The sequence below is a fragment of the Microcebus murinus genome, chromosome 17 (genome assembly GCF_040939455.1).
Source record: "Microcebus murinus isolate Inina chromosome 17, M.murinus_Inina_mat1.0, whole genome shotgun sequence".
NCBI lineage: Eukaryota > Metazoa > Chordata > Mammalia > Primates > Cheirogaleidae > Microcebus > Microcebus murinus.
Window position 1 is genome coordinate 47,023,441 of NC_134120.1, and position 21,861 is coordinate 47,045,301.

Here is a 21,861-nt window from a genome sequence, read left to right on the forward strand (position 1 = left end):
ACCTACTTCCCCTTCCTGTTCTTAAGGGTATCACTGACAAATGCCTTGGTGAATGCCAGACGTGCCGTTTTTCCTTCTCCTAGTTTAACCAATTTAAAACTGTTAACATAAGGAAATAAGATTAGGTTCACCTGCCTTCTTAGTGAACTCATTCTGATGACTGCAGATTTCCTGAAAGCTCACAAATGATGTTTTTAATAATCTCTTCTCAAATCTTTCTTGGGCTTGAAGACCAATTTCCCATCTTATTTAGTGTGGGAAATGCACTTAGCTTCCTATTTGAAAATCAGCACTACATTTGCTTGTAGCCTGTCTTCTGATGGTCTAGAATTCTCTTTATTTGAAGCTACCTAAGGACAAGGACCACTAGTCATCATTGTATACCCGAGTGTGAGCACAGCACCTTCCACACTGTACTTTCAACTTAAAACCTGTGAAAATAGTTTAAAACTGAAAAATACTATAAATATATGGTTGCTGCAAATCTTGAAAAGTAGATGTAAGTCTGGGCATGGTGACTCATGCCTGTAATCCCAGCACTTCAGGAGGCCAAGGCGAGAGGATTACTTGAGGCTAGGAGTTCAAGACAAGCCAGGGCAACATAGCAAGACCCTATCTCTACAAAAAATAGAAAAGTTAGCTGGGCATGTAACTATAGTCCCGGCTACTCTGGATGCTGAGGTTGGAGGACTGCTTGAGCCCAGGAGTTTGAGGTTACACTGAGCTATGATCATGTCACTGTACTCTAGCCTGGTGGCAGAGTGTGGCCCTGGCTCTAAAAAGAAAAAAAGATACAATCAGAGTTAAGGACTTTCAATTTATATGGATGACCTGGATGCCAGTGAAATGCAGATTTTATATGCAAGTCACAGTGCTTCCCTCCTCTGTGGTCTTACAGGTACTGTGATGGCCATCCATCCATCTGCTCATGACATCTGGAAATAGGACTCCCTTAATGGCAGCTTTATGACCTAAAAGAACTAATATTGCTTTCAGGAGTCCAATTTATTTTGGCATTGAAATAGCTCAGGTACTAAGAAAATCCAAATGAACCAATATTCCATTCAACAAATAGGTGGAACACCTTTGAACACTTTCCACAAATTCTTAATTACACCTCATTTAGATGAGCAGCTTAATTCCTCTCTTCTTGAGTATGGGGGCTGGACTTAGTGACTTATTTCTAAAGAACAGAATATGATGGAAGTGATGGTGAATAGGCCAGGTTATAAAAGGCACTGTAGCTTTCTTCATGCTCTCTGATAAGATCACTTGCTCTGGAGGCAGCCAGCTGCATGTTGTGAGGATACTCAAGCAATTTCCCATGGTGAAGAACTGAGGCCTCCTGCCAAGAGCCATGTGAATAAGCCACATTGGAAGTACACCCTCCGGTCCTAGTCAAGCCTTTGGATGAGTGCAGCCCTGGCTAGTAAACTGGGCTATGACCTCATGAGAAATACAGAGTAAGGACCTCTTGGCTAAGCCACTGATGAATTTCTGATCCACAGAAACTGTGAGATAATAAATATTTATTGTTTTAATTTGCCACGTTTTAGCATAATTTGTTATGCAGCAATAGATAACTAATACAAACACAAATTCAGAATTTTGACTTACCTTGGAGTATTGTAAAATTCTTGATGAGCTGACCATGCTTGGAGTCCACCAGCTTCATTTCTTCCATAATTACCGATAAGTTGGCCACTTCAGTGTCTAATCTCGACCTCATCATATCTTGTTGCATTCTGAGAGAAACAGAATCCAAACGGATGTTGGCCAGTGTGTTATTCAAGGAGGTCAGATCATCCGTGTGCCTGGTTAGGGTATCCGTGCAAGTGGTCCTAACTTCATTCAGATTGCTGGTCAGCGTCCGCAGGTGGTGGGCTGTGTAGCTGATGTTGCTAATGATGTTCACAATATCCGTCTCAAAGAGCTGGAAGCGTTCCTCCAGTTGGCTGAACTTGGTGGCCGTTCTATTCTCCGCATCCTTGTGTGAGTCCTGAAGGTCTTTCAGGTTCTGCTCATTGGCCTGAGAGATAGTGGTGATGTTGTCCATCTGCCCTGTGAATGAGCTGAGCTGGCTGTTCATATCCTCCAGGGTGTCATTGTTGGCTTTGGCCAAGGCGGAGTTGTTGGCAGCCAGCGTCTGCAAGCTCTGTACTTTCTCCTTCAGCCAATCGGTGTCCTTCTTGGCTTGAAGGAAAACCTGCTGCAGATTTTGGAAGTCGTTCTTGATTCGCTGGATGGCCTGACTTGTGTCATCCACAGACCGTTGCAGATTAGTGATGAGGTTCCTCTGCTGCACCTGGGTCAGGTTCAGGTTGTTGAGGTTCATAATGACCACGTTATGAGAATACATTTGATTCTGCAGATTGCCCTGGAGCACGCTGGTATCTTGCTGCAGATTCGTGACATAGCCGTTATACGCCTGGAGGGTTTTGTTTACGGTGGTGATGAGGAACGAGTTATTCTCCAAAGTTTCTTTCAGTTGACTCTGCCTGTCCACCAGTGCATCCCCACTTGCCTGTAACTTCTCCAGCGTATCTTTGTTCTTGCTGGTTTTCTCTGTAATCTCACGAAGTTGCTGACGGAGGTCCAGAATGTCTGATCTGAAGGTGGAAAGTTCTGAATTGGTGCTTATAGCTTTCTTTCCAGTTTGGTCCCCTGGAATAAGAAATGTTTGTTACTTAGGTTGCTGGTATGGAGAAGAGTTCAGGGCAAGGTCAAAGATCCCAAAGACCATGTATTATATTACAGATACAATATTTGTGGTATATGCAGATGGCTGTGCATTAGCAAAGTAGATACATATCTATTAAAGCCGGGTCCTGGGAAATCAGAAAGGCTGCTCAGTACTAGGACTGATAAACTTGGGTGAACACTTTTCTCAAAGAGGGAGAAGTTGACTGAATTCTAGGGCACTGGGCATGGTATCAAGAGGAAAACCTTTTATATTTACCAAAATTCTTTTTTTAAAAATGAAAACAAAAATCAGGGAAGAGAATAGGCTGGGCTTTTTTATTTTATAAATTAATTTCTACAATTCTTTCATGTAGTTTAAAATATTTCAAATAGGAATTTCTTTGTGACTTTTTTCAGTCGGGATTGATCTTCAGATTATTATTTGGCCCATAATAGTTTTTTTGGGCAAGATATCACTCCAAAAATTGGTCCTTAACTTTAAAATGTAAAAGTCTTTCAATTAAATTGTGAGGGAAGGCTCAACACAAAACAGAAAAATTGAATGTCCTTCTGGGTGAGAGTTTATGGCAACATCATTCTAAAAGGCTACTGTCATTTACACAGAGTAGAGTCATGGGATTCTACTTAATTGTTCACTCTTAGCACACATTACCTAATTTTTTCAGGTCACTTTCCACTGCTGTGAGCTTATCATCATAGGTTTGGCGAGATGTCTCCATGCCACCTGTGACATTGTCCATTTTCTCTACAACTAAGATTTGGAAAGTGATGCATTAGTACACACACCTGCTCATAGTTTTTGGTTTCAAAACAAGAGATCATTTCATTACAGAATAAAGGAAACAGATTGAACAAAAAGTAGAATTGAAATCAAACAGGGAAAGAAGGCCATTCATTTAGAAAAGTAAATAACTTACTTGTTACAAAACGCAAAGGTGTAATTTACTAGGTGGAGAATTGTATGTTTTTAACTGTTATTACAATTCTGTAATGCTTTGGATGTTTCAGAAATTGTTCGAAACTAATTTTAAAATTTTTCTGCATTTTAGGAGTCCTCAATCTGTATTGTTTCCTAGATTAATTTCCACGAATGGAGGCATAGCACACTTTGATCATGTATAAAACCTTGTCACTCACCATAGTCCCTAACATTCCACAGGTGGGCTCAATACCTAGATGGGGATTCTATTAGCAAAGCACACCTAGCTCAAGTCTGCACACAAAGTCATCGTAGAAGGTACATCCAGGGATGTCAAGAGCATTTGCCACTTTCTGTTAAGAGTTCCACCGTGGAACCCTGAAAATCTGCCTTTTGGTAGTGACAACTGAATCTGTGCCTTATCAATTCTCAAGTGGATGCCTAAGTGGTGTTTCCAAACAATGATTTACCAATAAGGTGGTTTTTTTTTTTTAAAGCATTTTCTTGATTGTACACGATAGGGAAGTTAGTGATGCAGTGCTGAATAAAAGCTTCATTTTTATCCATTCTGAGAAGGCAGTAATTCTCTATGGTTAAGAATTCAGTGTATGTTTCTAAAATGTCTAACAAGAGGCTATTTCTCCAGAAGTGACTCCTGTGAAGTCCAACTTCTAGTAGCCTGGGATCAAATCTGACTGTCCTTCTGGGTATCAGTAAGTTTTACAAAAAAACAAAACAAAACAAAACAAAAAAAAACTTTTTAAAAAGTGTGAATATGCTTTGTGTATTAATTGTGAGCTAAAGGATCCAATTTATTTTATTCAAGTGTTGTACCCACGCATGCTTGTGTGAGAAGATTGTCCTGGCTCCTATCAGGAAGAAGCAGCAAGCTCCCATGTGTTTGTGTGACCCAAAATGAACCAGCTCTGTGGATCCTGGAACTGTCCCTAGAGAAGCTATGTTCTCCCTCAAGCATCTACATCCTGGCTGTCATGGAATGTGTGCACTGCACCAAATGCTCTCCCACCGAGCCTTCCCACGTGCTCTTCTCTGCACCTAGAATCTTCTTCTCTGGCCTCTTCACCAAGCTAAGTCCCACTTGCTCTTCAAGACTCTGCTCATCACTGGGCAGTCACTGGGACACTTCGCTGACGTGCATCTTGCAGAATTCTCTTGGCAAGTAGTCCTTTCCCTGCTACAGGACTCACTGCACTGTGCTGTCGTGGCTTATTTACTATGCGACCCTTTGCAGGGGTCCTCAAACTTTTTAAACAGGGGGCCAGTTCACTGTCCCTCAGACCATTGGAGGGCCGGTGCAGAGTGAGGCCCACACATGCGCACTGTGGGCCCGGGACGAGTCAGCTGCTAAGCAGGACAGGCAGCGGCGGCAAAAACACCTGGCGGGCCGCACATGGCCCTCGGGCTATAGTTGAGGACCCCTGCTTTAGGGCAAGAAAAATTTTATTCAGTTTTATCTCCAGCTCTTAGCTCAGTGTGAGGCACTTAGTAAGTGTTCAAGTAATATTTATTATTATGCCATTTATTCCAGTAAGTGACAATCTGCCTGCTGGCTGCCAGGGCCTGTGAAAAATCAGCTCAGCTGGTCACGCAAATGTACATACTAACCAACAACACAGGGAGGCCTCAGCATTGGCAATGAGGATGACATTGAATAATTATTATTTTTTAAATTATTAATAAATTCAAAGACACAGAGGTATAGTTATAATAATCTGTACTCTTAGGGCTGTTTGACAGGCATGCATACTCCTAAATCTCTGGAAACTCTGAAGAATAAAATATTTTGTATATGTTTTTAGCAAAGCTAAATTTTTTTAAACCTAAAATACAGAATGTTTACAAGTTTAGGTTCAGTTTTGATTCTGAAATCAAAACATATGCCTCAGTCTGTCCTCAAACCACACACAGGATCTTAAGTCCTGCCCTTCTTTCCTGGAAGCCAAAGAAACCATTAAATATGCTGATACTCGGTCATTTTCTACCCTATCTAATTTTTCATCATTTTCGTTTTAAAAAAATACAGAACTGTCATGGACAGATAATTCAGGTTTGCATAGAATAAATACAAAAGGAATAAATACAGTCATTAAAAAAAGACACAAAAAACCTGTGAACTTTGTCTTTTGCGCAGCAAGGAAACTATCCACCCTGCCCATAGCGCTAATGAACTAGTCAACATGCACCACAGTGTGTGTGTTTGTTTAAAATTAGGACCTTGATATAAAGTTGCAAACTTTCAAGTTGCAATGCTAGAACTTGCAGAATACCAGACAGGTGGAGATCTAGGTCTAATACTTGCTGTAACACCACAGTGCATTTTCACTGGTTTTTATTTTATTTTATTTTTCTTCCCTCTCCCTCTTTTAATTTATTAGCACAAATGCTCAATTAATAAGCAAGGGACAGAGAAATATAGCTACTATCTACTGGGACCAACTGTAGGACAGGTAGTTCATTATATCATCTCTGGTTATCCTAATCACCTTGAAAAGTGGCATTATTATTGCCATTTTACACATAAGAAATCAGAAAATCTAGGAGGTCATGAAGCCACACAGAAGCCACAGCATGACGCCTGGCATGCCAGCAAGCACTTACCAAACATGCACAATTGTATTAAAAATGGTAGGATCGGGGGGGAAATGGGCATTTATTGAAACCTTAAAATCTGTACCCCCATAATATGCCAAAATAAAAAAAATAAAAAAAAAAATGGTAGGATCAAGAATTAGGCTTGGATTGTCTGGCTCCGAAGCCCACTGGGAATTCGCTTTGAATCTTTCTCTTCCTAGGTCAGGCCTGTGAGGCACAGAGCAGAGAAGGGGATGTGTGGGGAATTCTCCACTTGCGAACCTGTCAATTCCGAGCACAGGCAGCTGAGGGAAGACTGAGACGATCCGCAGATTCCACGCCCGCCTCTGTGTAGAAACCAGACGGACGTGCCTGTCTCCTGTGTTTCTGATAGCGGGGCTTCCCCGCCTGTTTGCTATAAAAGGGTTTATGTAGTTGGGGATTCTGAATCCTGACACCTACTACCTGCAGGGGGAGGGGGTGGGGTGGGGAAACCTCCTTTGTCTGCATGTCTGGAGGGCTCAGGTGAAAACCTGCCCCTACTGTAAACCAGACCACTTTTAGGAATTAGATGGCCAATCCCTGGGTGAAGTCAGTCTTGTGTTTTGTTGATCCTCTGTCAATACAGTTTTCCTGTGTGCTGACTTCCAGGGTTTCCAAAAAGCCTCATAGAAATAAGATGAGGAAAAAATAAATAAATAAAGGAAGAGGGAGTAGTAGCTAGAAATAGGTAGGAAAAAAATAGCAAAGAGGAAGAGATCTTTATAACTCTTAGAGGACCATTATTATTGTTTAAATGGATCAAAAGCAATTACTATTTCTCCTCTTTCAGATCCCATAGCTACAAGAAGCTCAAGATACAGAGTATATCATGCTGCTAAATGTTGCCTAGGAGTTGTATGAGTGAAATATTTCACACTTGTAAAGATGAATTTTTCTCATGCTTAAATTAATGGAGGAACACTTGCTATTTGGAAGAAAAAAGGAAAGGTGTACTTACCTTTATATCCCAAAATGGCTACTGTGATCGTTAACAAGGCACACAAAATATACAATAATATGATAGAAAACTTCAGCGCCCAGTTATTTTTACATTTGGTACATTGTGTTCCTTCCTGAATACCTGTAAGAAAAGTCAAATTTTAGTAATAGTAAACAAAAACACCATTTCAAAAAGGATCTTTTTGCATTTTGGTTCAAATACCATGACTAAGAATAATTTTTACGTATTCCTTACTATATTATAAGAAGCATTTTAAAATTAAATATACAACTTTAGCAACATAAGCACTTTAAGTGTTATCATCATGTTGTTTTAACTGGATTTAATAAGATTTAAAAATACCACATAACTTTGTCTCATGGAATACGGTCAGGTGTCCATTAACAACGTGGGTATACGTTCTGAGAAATGCATCCTTAAGGGATTTTGTTGTTGTGTGAGCATCATAGAGTGTACTTACACAAACCTAGATGGTATAGCCTACTACACACCTCGGCTTATGGCCTAGCCTATTGCTCTCAGGCTACAAACCCGTACAGCATGTTACTGTATTGAATATGGCAGGCAACTGTAACACAATGGTAAGTATTAGTGCATCTAAAACTACAAAATATTCAGTAAAAATATGGTTTTATAATTTTATAGTACCACCATCATATATGCAGTTCGTTGTGGACTGAAATGTTGTTATGTGGCACATGACTATAGTTTCAAATAAAATTCCATTATAATTGCAACTATTATTTCAATAAAAAAGTCTCTATATGAAAAAAGATTTAAAACACTCAAATTTACTTGTTTCAGACATTATTGGACCTATGGAAATTCAAATGATTTGTCCCTTGATGTTTGTTTCAGTGGTATGTTGGAGCTAATTTCTACTGGCTTGTGAGAGTCAACTGTTAAATTTGTAAGAATTTTGGGAGCTGGTTGTTAAACTACTAGTAGCCTGAAACCAGTCCTGGAGGGAGTATTTACACCATGGAAATTGGCAAACACTACAAGTTAGGACAACCCCCTCCCAGGCACCTGGTTTACCAGCATGTCACTGGCTGTAATGTATTATATGAACTACAGCAGAAAATACAGGTAATTTTATGATTAAGTGCTCAATATGTAATCATTTTTGTACATTACGTGCATACAAAAAACCAGACACTGACCCTTATTTATCACAGTGACTTGAATGATGATTATGGAACAAACAGAAACACCACACATTGTTTGACTAAGAGGAGGTAAATTTTTGCTGCTTACAGTTCAACTTTCTGCAAAACATTCAAACCAGCATTATTGCTGCAAATGACTCCAAAAAAAACCCAAAACAGAGGAATTTCCATCTGATTGATTAGAAACACAGAAGACAAAGACTGTGGCCATTTTGATGTGAAAATCACATTGTAGGGAGTATCGGGCAACTCCTTGTTTTCCTGCGTGGTTTCCCTGTGTGTGTCTTGCTAATAGCGTCCCCCAGGAGCAACAGCACATAAAGGACTGATCTCCTATAATTGTGCTCAATAACTTTTGATGGGTAAGTCAGGAGGATTAAGCCACAGTCGAAGTTTCCCTCCTCTGGTTTGTAATTTTACGCATAGTGCCCTTCTTCAGTGAAAAGAGTTCTTCAGCTGTGTTTAATGCAAAATGATGAGAGAAACAGCATATAACAATGACTCGAATTTAGCTTTCAGGCTTCAACCAATCCCTCTAGCTAAAGACCCATGGGGAGGGGATCTGCTCTGTTTCATGACTTAGAGCACTGCTTCTCAAACTCTGGGGTGCATCAGAATCACTCCAAGAGTTTGCTAGAACACAGATTTTTTTTTTTTTTTGGCCGGGTGTGGTGGCTCATGCCTGTAATCCTAGCACTCTGGGAGGCTGAGGTGGGTGGATCGCTCAAGGTCAGGAGTTCGAGACCAGCCTGAGCAAGAGCGAGACCCCGTCTCTACTGTAAATAGAAAGAAATTAACTGGCCAACTAATATATATAGAAAAAATAGCTGGGCATGGTGGTGCATGCCTGTAGTCCCAGCTTCTCGGGAGGCTGAGGCAGGAGGATTGCTTAAGCCCAGGAGTTTGAGGTTGCTGTGAGCTAGGCTGATGCCACGGCATTCACTCTAGCCCGGGCAACAAAGCGAGACTATGTCTCAAAAAAATAAATATTAAAATTAAACAAACAAACAAACACAGCTTTTTGAACTTAGGAGGTCTAAGAAGGGGCCTGAGAATGTACATTTCTAACAAGCTCCCAAGGGATGCTGAAGTGGCTGGTCGAGGGACCACACTTGAGAACGGTGCTTCTCAAACTCTCCTGGGCTAGAGTGAGACAGAGCGAGACTGTGCTTACAAATCACATCGTTAAAGGACAGGTTCTGGTTCAGCAGGTCTAAGAGAGGAACTACGATTCTGCATTTCTAACAAGGTCTGCATGACACCTAGTCTGAGGACCATACTTCAAGGAACAAGGGTTTAGTTTAGAATGTGGTCATGATGGATCAAGCTGATTCCTTGAAGGTAAAGCTGTAAAATCTCAGTGATCACACGGAGTTAATCAGCTTCTTTGTGTTAACTTTTCCCATTTTTTAAAACTGCCTCTCCTTTCTGTCCTACTTCTTTAATAGCTACCTGTATGTCTCAGCACCAACTCTTATGTCCAAAATCGACTGCCAAACCAGATCTCCAATTTCCACCAAACTTTCTTATTTCCATCCAATTTAAATACTACTACCACCCCAATCCTGCAGGTGGTTAAACTCAAAGACACCATGAATTCTTCCTTTTTATTTATTCTCCAGTTCAATCAGTCCCCATGCCCTGTTAATCTCCTGTGGGCTATTTTTATCATGATCATCATCATCCACAGTTTACTGCTGTTCACTGACTGCCTACACTGTACCAGGTTCTGAGCTAGGTACTCTACACACAGCGTCTCTCATCCATAAAAGAATCCTGCAACCAGGCAAGTTAGCGAAAGCCGAACTGACATCCTATACATATCACAGCCATGATTCCGGCCTGTGTCAGCCTCCAAAAGCCATGATTTATCTCTCCACTAAGCCAAGGTCCCCATCTCTGGTCATCTTTTCCCCTCCATTTCCACTGCCACCACCCTATTGTGAGATCTTTTAATCTCGATGGAAGCTTCCTCTTCCATTCCCATTGGAATCTAGCTTCACCCTGTACTGAAATACTGCTGTCTTCATGACTTTTGCCAAAAAGGAATGAAATAATTCATTCTTAACTAAAGAATGAAAATACACACCCACAAACACAAACATACATACACACACACACACACACACACACACACAGCAGCAGCTCTTAAACTCTTTATAATCTGGTGTTTTAAAATGAAACAAAGACTCCTTACATTGGCTGGGCAAGGTGGCTCACACCTATAATTCTAGCAGTCTGGGAGGCCAATGCAGGAGGATTGCTTGAGGTCAGGAGCTTGAGATGAGCCTGAGCATGAACGAGACCCTGTCTCTACTAAAAATAGAAAAAATTAGCTGGACACAGTGGTGCACACCTGTAGTCCCAGCTACTTGGGAGGCTGAGGCAGGAGGATCACTTGAGCCCAGGAGTTTGCAGTTGCTGTCAGCTATGATGATGCCACTGCACTCTAGCCCAGGTGACAAAGTGAGATTGTCTCAAAAAACAAAAACACACTTACATTTAGTAAGGATGAAAATATTTTTCAAATTTGGAGAGGGAAAGTATAGGTAGATGCACAAACATGACACATTCCACGCTGAGAAATAATCAACCTGCTTTGGTGGCAACTGTAAAACGCAGAAGGGTGATAGACACAGGGTTGCCAGACTGACCTCCCGCTGAAGGACCGGACACTCTCATGGGCAATGAGGGGTTTCCTTCCTTTGGGATTTTGGCATTGTGGTCCATGATTTCTTACATTCCTCCAAAAAAAGCCTACGAAGATCTGGTTAGAGCAGAGATGGTGCGAGGTAATCGAATCTGGTAAGTGCCACTGTGCTACTGATGGGAAAAGCAAGGCCAGTGAGGGGAAAACAGGATCAGAAGAAGCCGTGTGTCCTGACTCCAGCTCACGTGCTTTTCCCTCCCATCCTTCCCTGGGCATCTTGCGTGTGTGGTCCCCATGCAGATCTGCTCCCAGACAGTTGTCACTGGCTCCCACTCCGAAGAGCAGAGGCCTTTCCTCACCGTGTGCACTGCCCACCACTGACTGTATCAGCATTTAATCAACATCAGATGGCACCGCCTGCCCTCCCTCCTTTTCCACTGCACACGCTCTGTCTCGTTGCCTCCCTCCCCTGACTTATTTTTAATAAGAATTCTGTTTTATCTTCCTCTCTGCCCTCCACTGGGAGGACATCTGGCCAAACATACAGATGCCTGCTACAAAGAGACCCCGCTGGCTCACGTAGCTGGGGGACCCCCGCCCCCTTGAGCCTAGATGGTCACGAAAAAACATTCAAGAGAGATATCCCCCTGTCACCAGCCTTTGTAGTGTTTGTTTTCTTAGTGTTACTTTCCAGAGCCTGGGGACTTTGTTCCCATGGGGGGTGGGGGTGGCAGGGAAGGAAGGGCAAGGACACCCGTCTGCAGAGTGCTGCGGGTAAGAGAGTCCAGTTCAGGAGGTGGAGCGGTGCTGCCCCTTGCCCCGAGGAGATCCAGCTTCTCAAAAAACCCAGCCCAAATAGCACATTTGTAATTCAGCAAGCTACAGACAGAAAGGGCCTGGAGGGTACGTGCCTTTCTGCTGGTTTTCCCTCTTGAACTGTTTCTTGCTGAACGCCATTCTTGGCTCATGTCTTGAATGTATTTTCCAGGGTCCGAGTCTTTGTAATACAGAAGAGTCTGGGGGCCTAGTGAAGCCAGAATCACTGTGGTTAACTCCGTGATGGGTCCACACGGTGGTTGACAATTTGGTGCCTGGTGCCCAAACCCAAAAGTTCCCCGCACCTGTTTCCAATAACACGTTTTGAGTGAGAGGAACAGGGGGCTGGGGTGGGGTGGGCGACCCGGGAGCCCTTAGCTGATTGGAGGGAATAACTGAAATGCTCCAAGAATGACAGTGAAAGTGGCCAGAAGGATTCACCAGCAAAGGGGATTCCTTTCTGCTATGGTTCTCCGTGAAGAGTCCTTCCAAGTGCTGTGGTTCAGGCTCCAATCCAGTCTGTTTTTCCAATCTTTTTGGAGGAAAAAAAAATGTCTCTTTTACTATCAAAGTTTTCTTCCATGTATACCACCAAAGGTGGGCTCATCTGTTAAAATGGATCCATGCTGATCAAGCCCCTTCTTTGGGAGGAAGAGGCTGCCTCTGTGAGCAGACATGGGGCAATTCTGGGCTGCCTTAATTATCGCAAGTGTCTATAGCTCTTTATGGTGCTACCATAAAGATCATGTTACCAAGGAGAAGCTTAAAAAGGCTGGTAGATTGCACAATCCAGAAAACCACAGGTTTTGATCTGAGATTTGCAATGACCTTTTCATGTGGTTTTTTTATAGTTATTAATCTACTGCCTGGTGGCATATATTCCCATAAACCCATAAGAACAGATTTGGCTCTAACAGTAAAACTGATGATTCAAATAAATTCCTATAATTAAAATGCCCTCAAAAGCAACAAAACAATAAGAGTTAACGTCCTGGTTAGTTGCTTGAATGTTATGCAACATCATCAGAACAAAAAAATATATAAACTGCTTTATCCCCCAAATAACTAGCGTTTCCTTACTATAAAGGCCATTTAGTAAATGATGGGATATGGATTAAGTTAGTAAAACAAAAAACAAAAAGCCTGAAAACGTTTTATTAGTAAGTAATTTAGTTCCCCAAATACAAATCCCAGCCCCGGACACCTTCTTATGCCAAGTTTCCTAAAAGATGTGGAAAACCATGAAAAGGGCATCAGGACAAGAATTTGGAAATGAAATTACTTTCAAAATAAGCGAAGCCTCACAGCAACTCTGTATTGCTAAAGATGTGTTCAAACCAGAAAAGTTACTTAGAATAGAGTTTTATGAGTGTAAACTCTTCAGTGTTCATCCTGAACTTATATTAATATTCTGCATAGTTACTAAGGGTATAGTTTTTTCATTAAAATTTTTTCATGTATATAAAAAGAAAAGTTAGTTAGTCTTTGTTTGGTTTTAATGGGCTTTTTTTTTTTTTTTAAAAAGAGTATGCATTATTTATTTAAAATGTATAATTTATACTCAGCCTACTGGAAAAGAATTGTTGTAGGCAAAACCCAGATGTAATGGTCCCACTCAGAACATACAGTGTCTGCCAGAATATATAGTGTCTCAAAAGGACGCCATTATTTTCTCTTTGTGGTTTTCCTAAGAAATCTTTATTATAGGAACTGTCCACAAATGCTTTCAATCCCGAGGACAGGAATCCTCGCTCGCTGGGGAGCTCAACCATCGCACCCCTTACATTCGCCCCTCCTGGCCGGCCCCTTCCCCTTGGCTCCATTCCTATTCGTTTTGTTCTCTGGGCACAGAGCGGACTGTCAACATTTGGGCAAGCCCGACTACTTCATTATCTGGCACTCCCACACAATGTCCTTCTGTGGTGAAGCACCGGATCTTTTCATTAAAAGGACTCAGGAGAGTGCAGCTCCCGCCTGGGTAATCAGTCTGCTGTATAATTGAGCCAGACGCTTGCCCTGATAGGCATCTGAGGAAGACCACTGGACGTTTCTTCAGCGGGGGAGAGTGTGCTGCTGCTGTGAGTTCAAAGAGGAATCGCTGAGGATGAAGGCCGTTACTGAGGCCCTGACATGGGCCAGGCACCCCCTCCTTGTGACTTGCGATCCCTTTAATAACCCTGCAGAGTAGGAATTCTGACCCTCATCTTACAGATTTTTAGGAGAAGTGGGAGGTTAAAGAGGTTGAGTACCAAACCCACTGAGTAGCTGAGCTGGGAGTTGAACCCCGATTTTTCTTTTTCTTTTTTTTTTTATTTAACCAGACACTGAGCGAACAACCCAGATCTTTCACTTGTTGCTCCTCCAAGTTTATATATCTCCAGAAGTGAAAAACAAAATGAAGCAAGATGGAAGATGCCCCAAAAGATAACCTGGAGAAGACTGACGGGTTAGACTTGGAGTGGAAATACTCTGTCGAAATAAAGGGGTGCAGAAACATCCTTTCACATGTTGAGCGGCTTTGCTCAGAAATGGGCAGTGAAATTTCATCTCCAGTAAGTTAACTATGGCAGGCCTGAGGACTCCACAGGCTGTAATTTCTCCTTTACCACTCTGCGGTGACATACTTACGCAGCAGCACGTTAATTCCGCCCTAAATAAACGCTCATTATCTCCGTGAGGGGTCAAGACTGGCCTGGCGGTTTGGCTGGTCAGGCTTGTTAGCTCTGCGGGGGGAATATCCCTCAGGAGTGATGGAATTTTGGGAGTGGGGTGGGCCAGGAAGAGAAGGTACCTTTCTAATTTCAAGGCAGAACTATGGGGCGTGCAGGGCCCTGATCGGTTTAAGGTTGAAACCATCACAAGTTGGTTTCCCCTATCGAGTTTTCTTTTGAAGTTCTAGTACACTGAGATGGGGCCTCAAAAGCCAGTCTCCAAAGGCCCATTCATCTACGGACTAAAACAATTGCTGGCGGTTCAAGCTTGCAGGAGTTGTGCGAGATAAGATAATGGAAAGGAAGAAGGGGAAAGGAGGGTTTATCAAATGGTGATAAAAATTAATTTATCTCTAGCCTCTTAGCTTCCCTCTAAAAAAAACAACCTATCTGGAGTACACTGGTGAAAAATAGGTTTTTTGTTTTTTTTTTTAACAAATACCACCTTGACCCTGTGGTTCAAAAATCCACAATAATTCTCCAGCGACTCCAATGCCTTAAAGTTGATTCCAAGGTGCCCACTGGCTAGCACCCCCTGACCATGCTGGTCCTCAGAACATGCAGCCAGGATGACGTTGGCTGTCATCTCAGCCAACGTCCATCTCATCAGTGAGGATGGGGACACCCAAAGAACTCCCCTGCCCATCACAGTTTACACACCGGCCAGCCCTGGCTTCAGGACTCAGGTTCCTGACTCCCAGCTTGAGTTCTTTAGAGCCCGGAACACTGCCCACACCACCACTCTTTTCTTGCTACATCCTGTTTATTCATCTATTTGAGAAATAAACATGGAACGCCCACCATGTACCAGGCACTGGGTGTAAGAGCGAACACAAGAGACGAAAATCTCTGTTCTTACGGAAATTACACTCCAGTGGGAGGATATTTTAACATGTCAGAAGGTGATAAATGTTAAGGAAAAAAATAAAGCAAGGACTGGGCAAAGGGCATGGAGAGGAGGTGGATGGCAATTTAAAATAGGGTGGTTGGAGCCTGCTTCGAGGAGTGACATCTGAGCAGAAGCTGGAAGGAGATTAAGAGAGAGCTCCAGGCACCTGTGCTAGCTGCGCCTGCCCCACATCCTAGTCCACTCATTTCTTCTTGAGATCTGCCCTTTTCTCCTTGAAACACTCTTCCCCTCCACAGAGGGACTTCCTTCCTTCAAACTTACTCACAGATTCCCACCTCAATGAATCCTTTCCTAATCAGCCTTGAATACCTCGGCCCCTATGTGGTCCACACTGCACACTGCCACACCCACTGGTATGTTTCTCAGATCATTAAATGCCAGCTTCACGGCATAAATGCTACCTCCTCCTATAGGGACGGAAATTTTATTTTTCTGTACTACTGCATTTACATTTCCCTAAACAAACCAGTACTCTCTAGTACTCTGTCCATCATGGGCTTCACAGATCCACAGCTGGAGGGCAGGTGCTGGCATTGGGATGGGTCCCATCGCTCCCCTGGTCAGTCTCCTGCACACGTTGAGCCCATGCTCAGGTGGGGGGGACTTCGCAATCTTCTCTCCCACCTTTGTGTCCGATCTTCCAGGTGACTTGCTGATCTCATTGTCCCTCTAGCCAGGGTGTAGACGTCCTGGGAGAGGCCGGTAGCTCAGGGGCCTGACAGTCCAAATGCTGACACTCCTGAGTGCACCTTCATCTCACACTGCCAAGGCTGATGCCACAGGAAGCCACCGACTCAAACCTCAAAGGAAGAGTTTTCTTTTCTCTGCTGGGGGTGGCAGTAGGACAGGGTTACTGATTGAAGGAATCCCTTCCCAGGCTGAAATGAGCCGCAAGACTCCATAGTGGAGGAGCATTTCCACGTTTTGTGGCTCTCAGCACTCACAGGACTCAATCTGCTAGGGCAAAGAAGAGAAACGCAAGCCCACAATCCAACACTTGCCTTGGGTGTTGCTGCTTTAAAAAGTGTCATTTCGGAGCAGCTGAAGGACTGCAGTAATGATGATGGAGAACAGTGCTGAGCAGGACAAGTCTCAGTTAATGACAGGCTGTTTGTTGTTTGTCACTAAAACATTGCTGGGGCATGTGAAAATTATGCTGCAGAACAGGTGTTGGCAAAAAAAAAAAAAAGCCTACATTCACTATCTCTCACATCCCTGCTTGATTTTTTTTAAACCAACAAAACTAGTGTTTTGATGAAAAGGGGGAAGGGAGCTTCAATGTAAATGCAAATATCAATCAGTCTGACAGACATTCCTCATTCCCATGTGAAGATGTGTTTTTTCCTTTCTTCAAGTGAAGACTATAATTGAGGACACTTAGAATTAAGGGAAAAGGGCCAGAACAGAGTGACAGATTTCACTGTCAGTGTTTCAAAACAATCATTCTATTCTGCACCGAATGTAGCCTCGGTTCTTAACCCTAATGAGAAATGAGTCAATCAACTTGAAATGACCCAAATGAGGAAAAGTTGGCAAATAAACAATGAGGGAGATGGGAGGGACCTATTTTACAGACTGCTGGCCGGGAAGGCTGTGTGGGGGTGTGTGGCCCCAGACTGAATGAGGAGCATCCTGAGTTTTCCAGCCACACACTTGTCATTAAAATTGGACAAAGGACAGAGAGAGGAAGAAATCTTTTCAGGAGGCAGACAGCTATGGTTTTAGAGGTCAAAGGAATGAAACTGGAAAACAAAAAGGAAAAACCACTAAACAAAAAAGTCAGAAGACACGCAACGAATTATGATTGACTATAAATGGGAAAATGTATGCTTGTTTAGTTTTCCATGCTTTTGTAAAGAGTTCATAAATGACAGTTCCATCTAGATAGCTGTTTAAAACTGAAATAGCTAGATAAAAGCACACATTTGTAAATACACATAAAATTTTTTCAGACAGTACAAGTGTTTTAAAAAAGGATTTCTAAAGCAAAATTCAATTCTACAATTTCCCATAGGTTTATCCAGGGTGTGGCTGGATCCAGTGTGTACTGATGGGTGTCAGCTAATTATTTTTATCTCTTTACAACTCCATGTTCAGTGACTTTGTATTGGTAGCATGAAGTTGGTCAGGCTGGGAGAATTTGCACCATGGAAGTAAGCAAAAAGTTCCAAATGAGGGGTTTGGCCTTCTGGAGATCTGGTTGTTCAATGTATGCCAGTAACATACTCAACGTACTGCAACTGATCCATCACATTGAAACAAGTCGAACAATCGCTCTGTCCATATAGAGTGATCCCTTGAGAAGTTCAGGATCATGGGCACAACCAACCTGGACATGGTGATTGCACTGAAGCATCATTGCTTCCCTCTCCCTCAAGGTTACAGAGATCTTACATGCACTCCTATTGTGATATTTGTACACATTAGATATTTCAAACTCAAAATTTCCATGGAAACAAGGGAAATTTCAAATTCATAATCTCTGTGGGGGGGGGATACTTTTAGGTTCCCAGTGCAACTGACAATGCATAAGGTTCAATTCCCACATGTCTATTAACTTCATTCCACAGATACAGGTTCAACTTAGCTCTGCCCAACTTCCCTGAAAGCACATTTCCTTCTCATATGGAAAGGTACAGAAGGACTGGCCTGAGCTGTCACCCACCTGACATCAGCAAGGCAGAGTTGAGAGGTGGTGACCAGGGGAATCCGCCTAAGGACAGGCAGTTGGGGCGCGGGGGTGTGGTGGTGGGGGCATTTGGGTTCAGATGGAGGAATGGCCACAGGGGAAGGAATTTCGAATGACAACCCTCAGCCTGAAGATACTCTCTCTACCTCCTTGAACGAGGCAGGAATCAAAAATCCCACCTACTGGGCAGGAAAAAAATCCAAAGAGTCCAAAGGACACCAGGACTTCATTCGCATGCATGAGATGCACAAATGTTCATGGTCACAACAAGCAGGCGCAGAAACAGAAACAGGAAAACATCAGAAATGTACCAGCTGAGCTGTTCACAGGGGGCAGAATGCCTTCTGAACTTCAGCTCTCACAGCGTACATCATAAAATTTGACCAGGGGCACATCAACTCCGGAAACAAGAGAATCGTGGAGACCAGAGATGCACAAAATATAAACACGATTTCATATGATAAGAAAATTCTTAAGGTCAAATCACTTCATTGTATTTCGTGCTCAAAGAAATGGGTTTTATTTCCCAAATGGACAAACGGCTCCCCAATAGGGTTGTAAACTGGTTAAACAGGCTGAAAGAAGGGGCCGTGGATGAGGCCTTAGCAGCACTGTCCAACCCACACATGGCTGATGTTCTCCACTGCCCCAGGGCTTGTGGAATCCGGAGTTAGTATCACAGGCACCCACTAGGGATTCACTCATGTATTTTATATATAATTTACAGCATATATTTGTTTACATTAGTTCTTAGTAAACTGCATGAAGTTTAGAACATAGTGTGAGTTTACTGCTTACTATTCTTTAGAATATTCTATAGTAAGAGTCCCTCCCATTAAGAAGAGGTCCTTGTCTTGAGAGGGCCGCCACGCAATAGGATCCCTGGAATGGGCGCAGCTCGATGGACCAAGGCAGCACACCCCTTCTAGAACGGTGCCTGAGCCAGAGGTCGCCCTGCCTGGGGTAGCCAGGCCTCCCACCCCGACTGTGGGGAAGGCAACTCGAAGCTAAGGTCCTACGGATGACGGCTGACAGTGTCGTCTTTGCACGCACAGACAGCACTATTAATCACCTCCACATTACGCAAGGCCCTGAAAAGGAACTGAAAAAGAAGGATCCAGTGAATCAGAAAATGTCCCTTCCTCAAGGAAGAATAAAATCAAGTCAGGACTTCTTAGCTCTCACTACTACGCAATGTTCCTTCCTGCCGGAAGGCAGTTGTGTTATTATAGCAAAGCTTGTCAAGACAACCAACCACCTGTAAATACAACCTACTGGTCGCCCTGAAACAATCTCACTTTCTATAGCACTTAGGGGAAACAACACCTAATAAACAGCACCTAGTAAAGCAAAAGAACATATAAAGATCCATTTTTCAAAGGAAAAATCCCACGTACAACCGTGGTTATGACAGTGCTTATAAAATTAGAAGCACTAATTTATTAGGGTATACAGAGCCCCAGATGACGGTGTGATTATATGTTTACTAAATTTTATCCACAGGACTGTTGCGTAGAAGTCAATCTTCTTGGTTTTGAGCTTGGTGGAAGATCCATCTGTTTCCACTCCTGCTTTCTTCCCAGACACGCACCACAACTGGGCACAAATCATAGGAGAAAAATGTTTATCCAAGTGGAGCTGGAAAAGCCAGGGCTCCAGGAGGGCCCGGGGCCCAGGCAGGGCTCCTTCTTTCAAAGGCTACTGCTGCACAGGCCTCGGGTAGCATGGAAAAGATCACAGAGTAGGGGATAGAAACAATTTTTTTTTTTTTAAAGGAAGAACAAAAACTTGTGATTATCTAGGCAGGATAGGAGACAGGGAAATGAAAATAAGCAGCAACAGGCGTTGTGACATAGACTGCAGGAATGTCCCTGCTGTCAGGTAACTTGTGTCCTGACAAGCTGGAGACCTTGAGGTGGAGGATCTGTGTTTTGTTCACCGGAACCTATCGATGACACAGACTGTCTCTGTTAGTGATTAGGAACAGGTTCTAAAGTGAAGCGTGAGAGTAATATCTGCACGACAGTCATGTAAAATTACTTGGACATCTAGGGCTAAATCAATCAAGTACATCAGGTAACGAAACGAGTGCTGATGTAGCCTCCACTGTGGTGATTCTTATTCTGAAACAGCCAATCTGCTTCCAGTGCTCAGGGTTTGTATCTGCATGCCCGGTCCACAGAGCAGGGACTACTGTTCCCATTTCCCCTGAGCCAGGTGCCTCTGTGCTAACCAAAACTAGGAAACAAATGCTATGACCCACCCACCAGTCCCACGTCCCCTAACTCAGGGGCGCTAGGCTTGGATCATGAAAGCATTCTTCTTCGGCAAATGCATTGCAGAGTTCTTCCCCTATCTTCACACCCCTTCCTCCACCCACCCTCATGAAACACAAAATACGTAATAGATTAAAGAGACCAAACTGACTCCATTAATTTTTATTGTGCCGTCTCACTTTTGTTAAGTGCCACAGTCCTGACGCCACCGAGTCACAGTAAACGACCCAAACCCTTGATGTTGTACAGAAGTAGGGACAAAATAGAGTTTCTTGTATCATTTTTGGACGGTATACCTGAAAAAGTGTTGCTTACTAACACTGGATAACATAATTCACATAAAAGAGAGCATTTAGTGATTCAAGGGTGTACCTAGAACATTCTGTCAAGGGGACATTTGGTGCTGTGACACACGGAGTGTCACGGTGCCCCATGAATAGGGGTTTAGTCTGACATCCCAGCAAGACAGTGCTTCGGGCCAAATAGTGTTAAACCTTTCCCCCATCTTCAAAGGAAACATATGACAGCTCCGTAGCAAAAGACAATGACTCCCTGAGAGAGATCAGTGCATTCAAGTCAGAGAGGAAGACAGCCCACAGCTCCCCGTGCCTGGGACCAACTAAGACAGTGGTGGTGGCCAGGAACACAGGCTGAGTCTGTGGGGAGAGCACTCATGGTGTTCCTCTTTGTCAGTTTCCATCTTGATGAAAAATGAGAAATTTGTATGCAATTGAAGAAAAAAGACACAGACTTTTGTGTCATACTGTTATTGCTGATCTTATCTACTTATCAAATATAAGCTCGACCTATTGGGTCACATTTCTGACGGTCATACTTTCCTCCTTCCACGGTGGGAGGGGTGCTGTGTGGCTTCTCCCATGATGCTTCCCGTCCCATTGCGAGTAGCAGACGTCTCCGGCGAGACTAAACAGTGGGGGAGAGAGCCATGCGGACACATGGACACAGATGCAGGCAGGACCCGAACTATTTCCTTAGCCACACTGATGAAGGGTTTATGCCAGTTCCTTCGTGAGGATGAACTGGAACCTGATATCAAAACCCACTGTATGTCCTTTATAGTTTATTGTATATAATTATGTACCATAAACTGTGCATGGTTTGCATTCCAGGGCATGGGATCAGTCATTCTCAACAAATCCTCCTGTTGATTTCTGTAAGTTTCAGCTAAGAACCCCTTACGGGCTTATCTGAACTGGGCAGAACTGACTGTTGTGACAGAATCCAGTGCCTGGGAGCAGTAGCCCCCCAGAATTCTGCCTGGTGTGCTTCATGGTACGTCTGTCTGCAGGCAACCATCAGCTAACAGACAATCCTGGGTGCGCACCCTGTGCTCAGGACCAAACGACGCCGTATGTGCCGGTGGGAATTTAGAAACATACAATGCTATTCACTGTACCACTGT

The 21,861-nt window shown here is 43.2% G+C and overlaps 1 protein-coding gene across 1 annotated transcript in view; it reads right to left on the reverse strand.

Annotated features, from left to right (window-relative positions):
- COLEC12 (collectin subfamily member 12) overlaps nucleotides 1–21,861 on the reverse strand; it is a 167,468-nt gene that overhangs the window by 25,144 nt on the left and 120,463 nt on the right. Inside the window, exons 3-5 of the mRNA XM_012746081.3 lie at nucleotides 7,215–7,337; nucleotides 3,356–3,454; nucleotides 1,618–2,664 (exon numbers count right to left, since the gene is read on the reverse strand). Of these exons, the coding sequence (XP_012601535.1) occupies nucleotides 1,618–2,664; nucleotides 3,356–3,454; nucleotides 7,215–7,337 (1,269 nt within the window). The remainder of the gene's footprint in view (nucleotides 1–1,617; nucleotides 2,665–3,355; nucleotides 3,455–7,214; nucleotides 7,338–21,861) is intronic.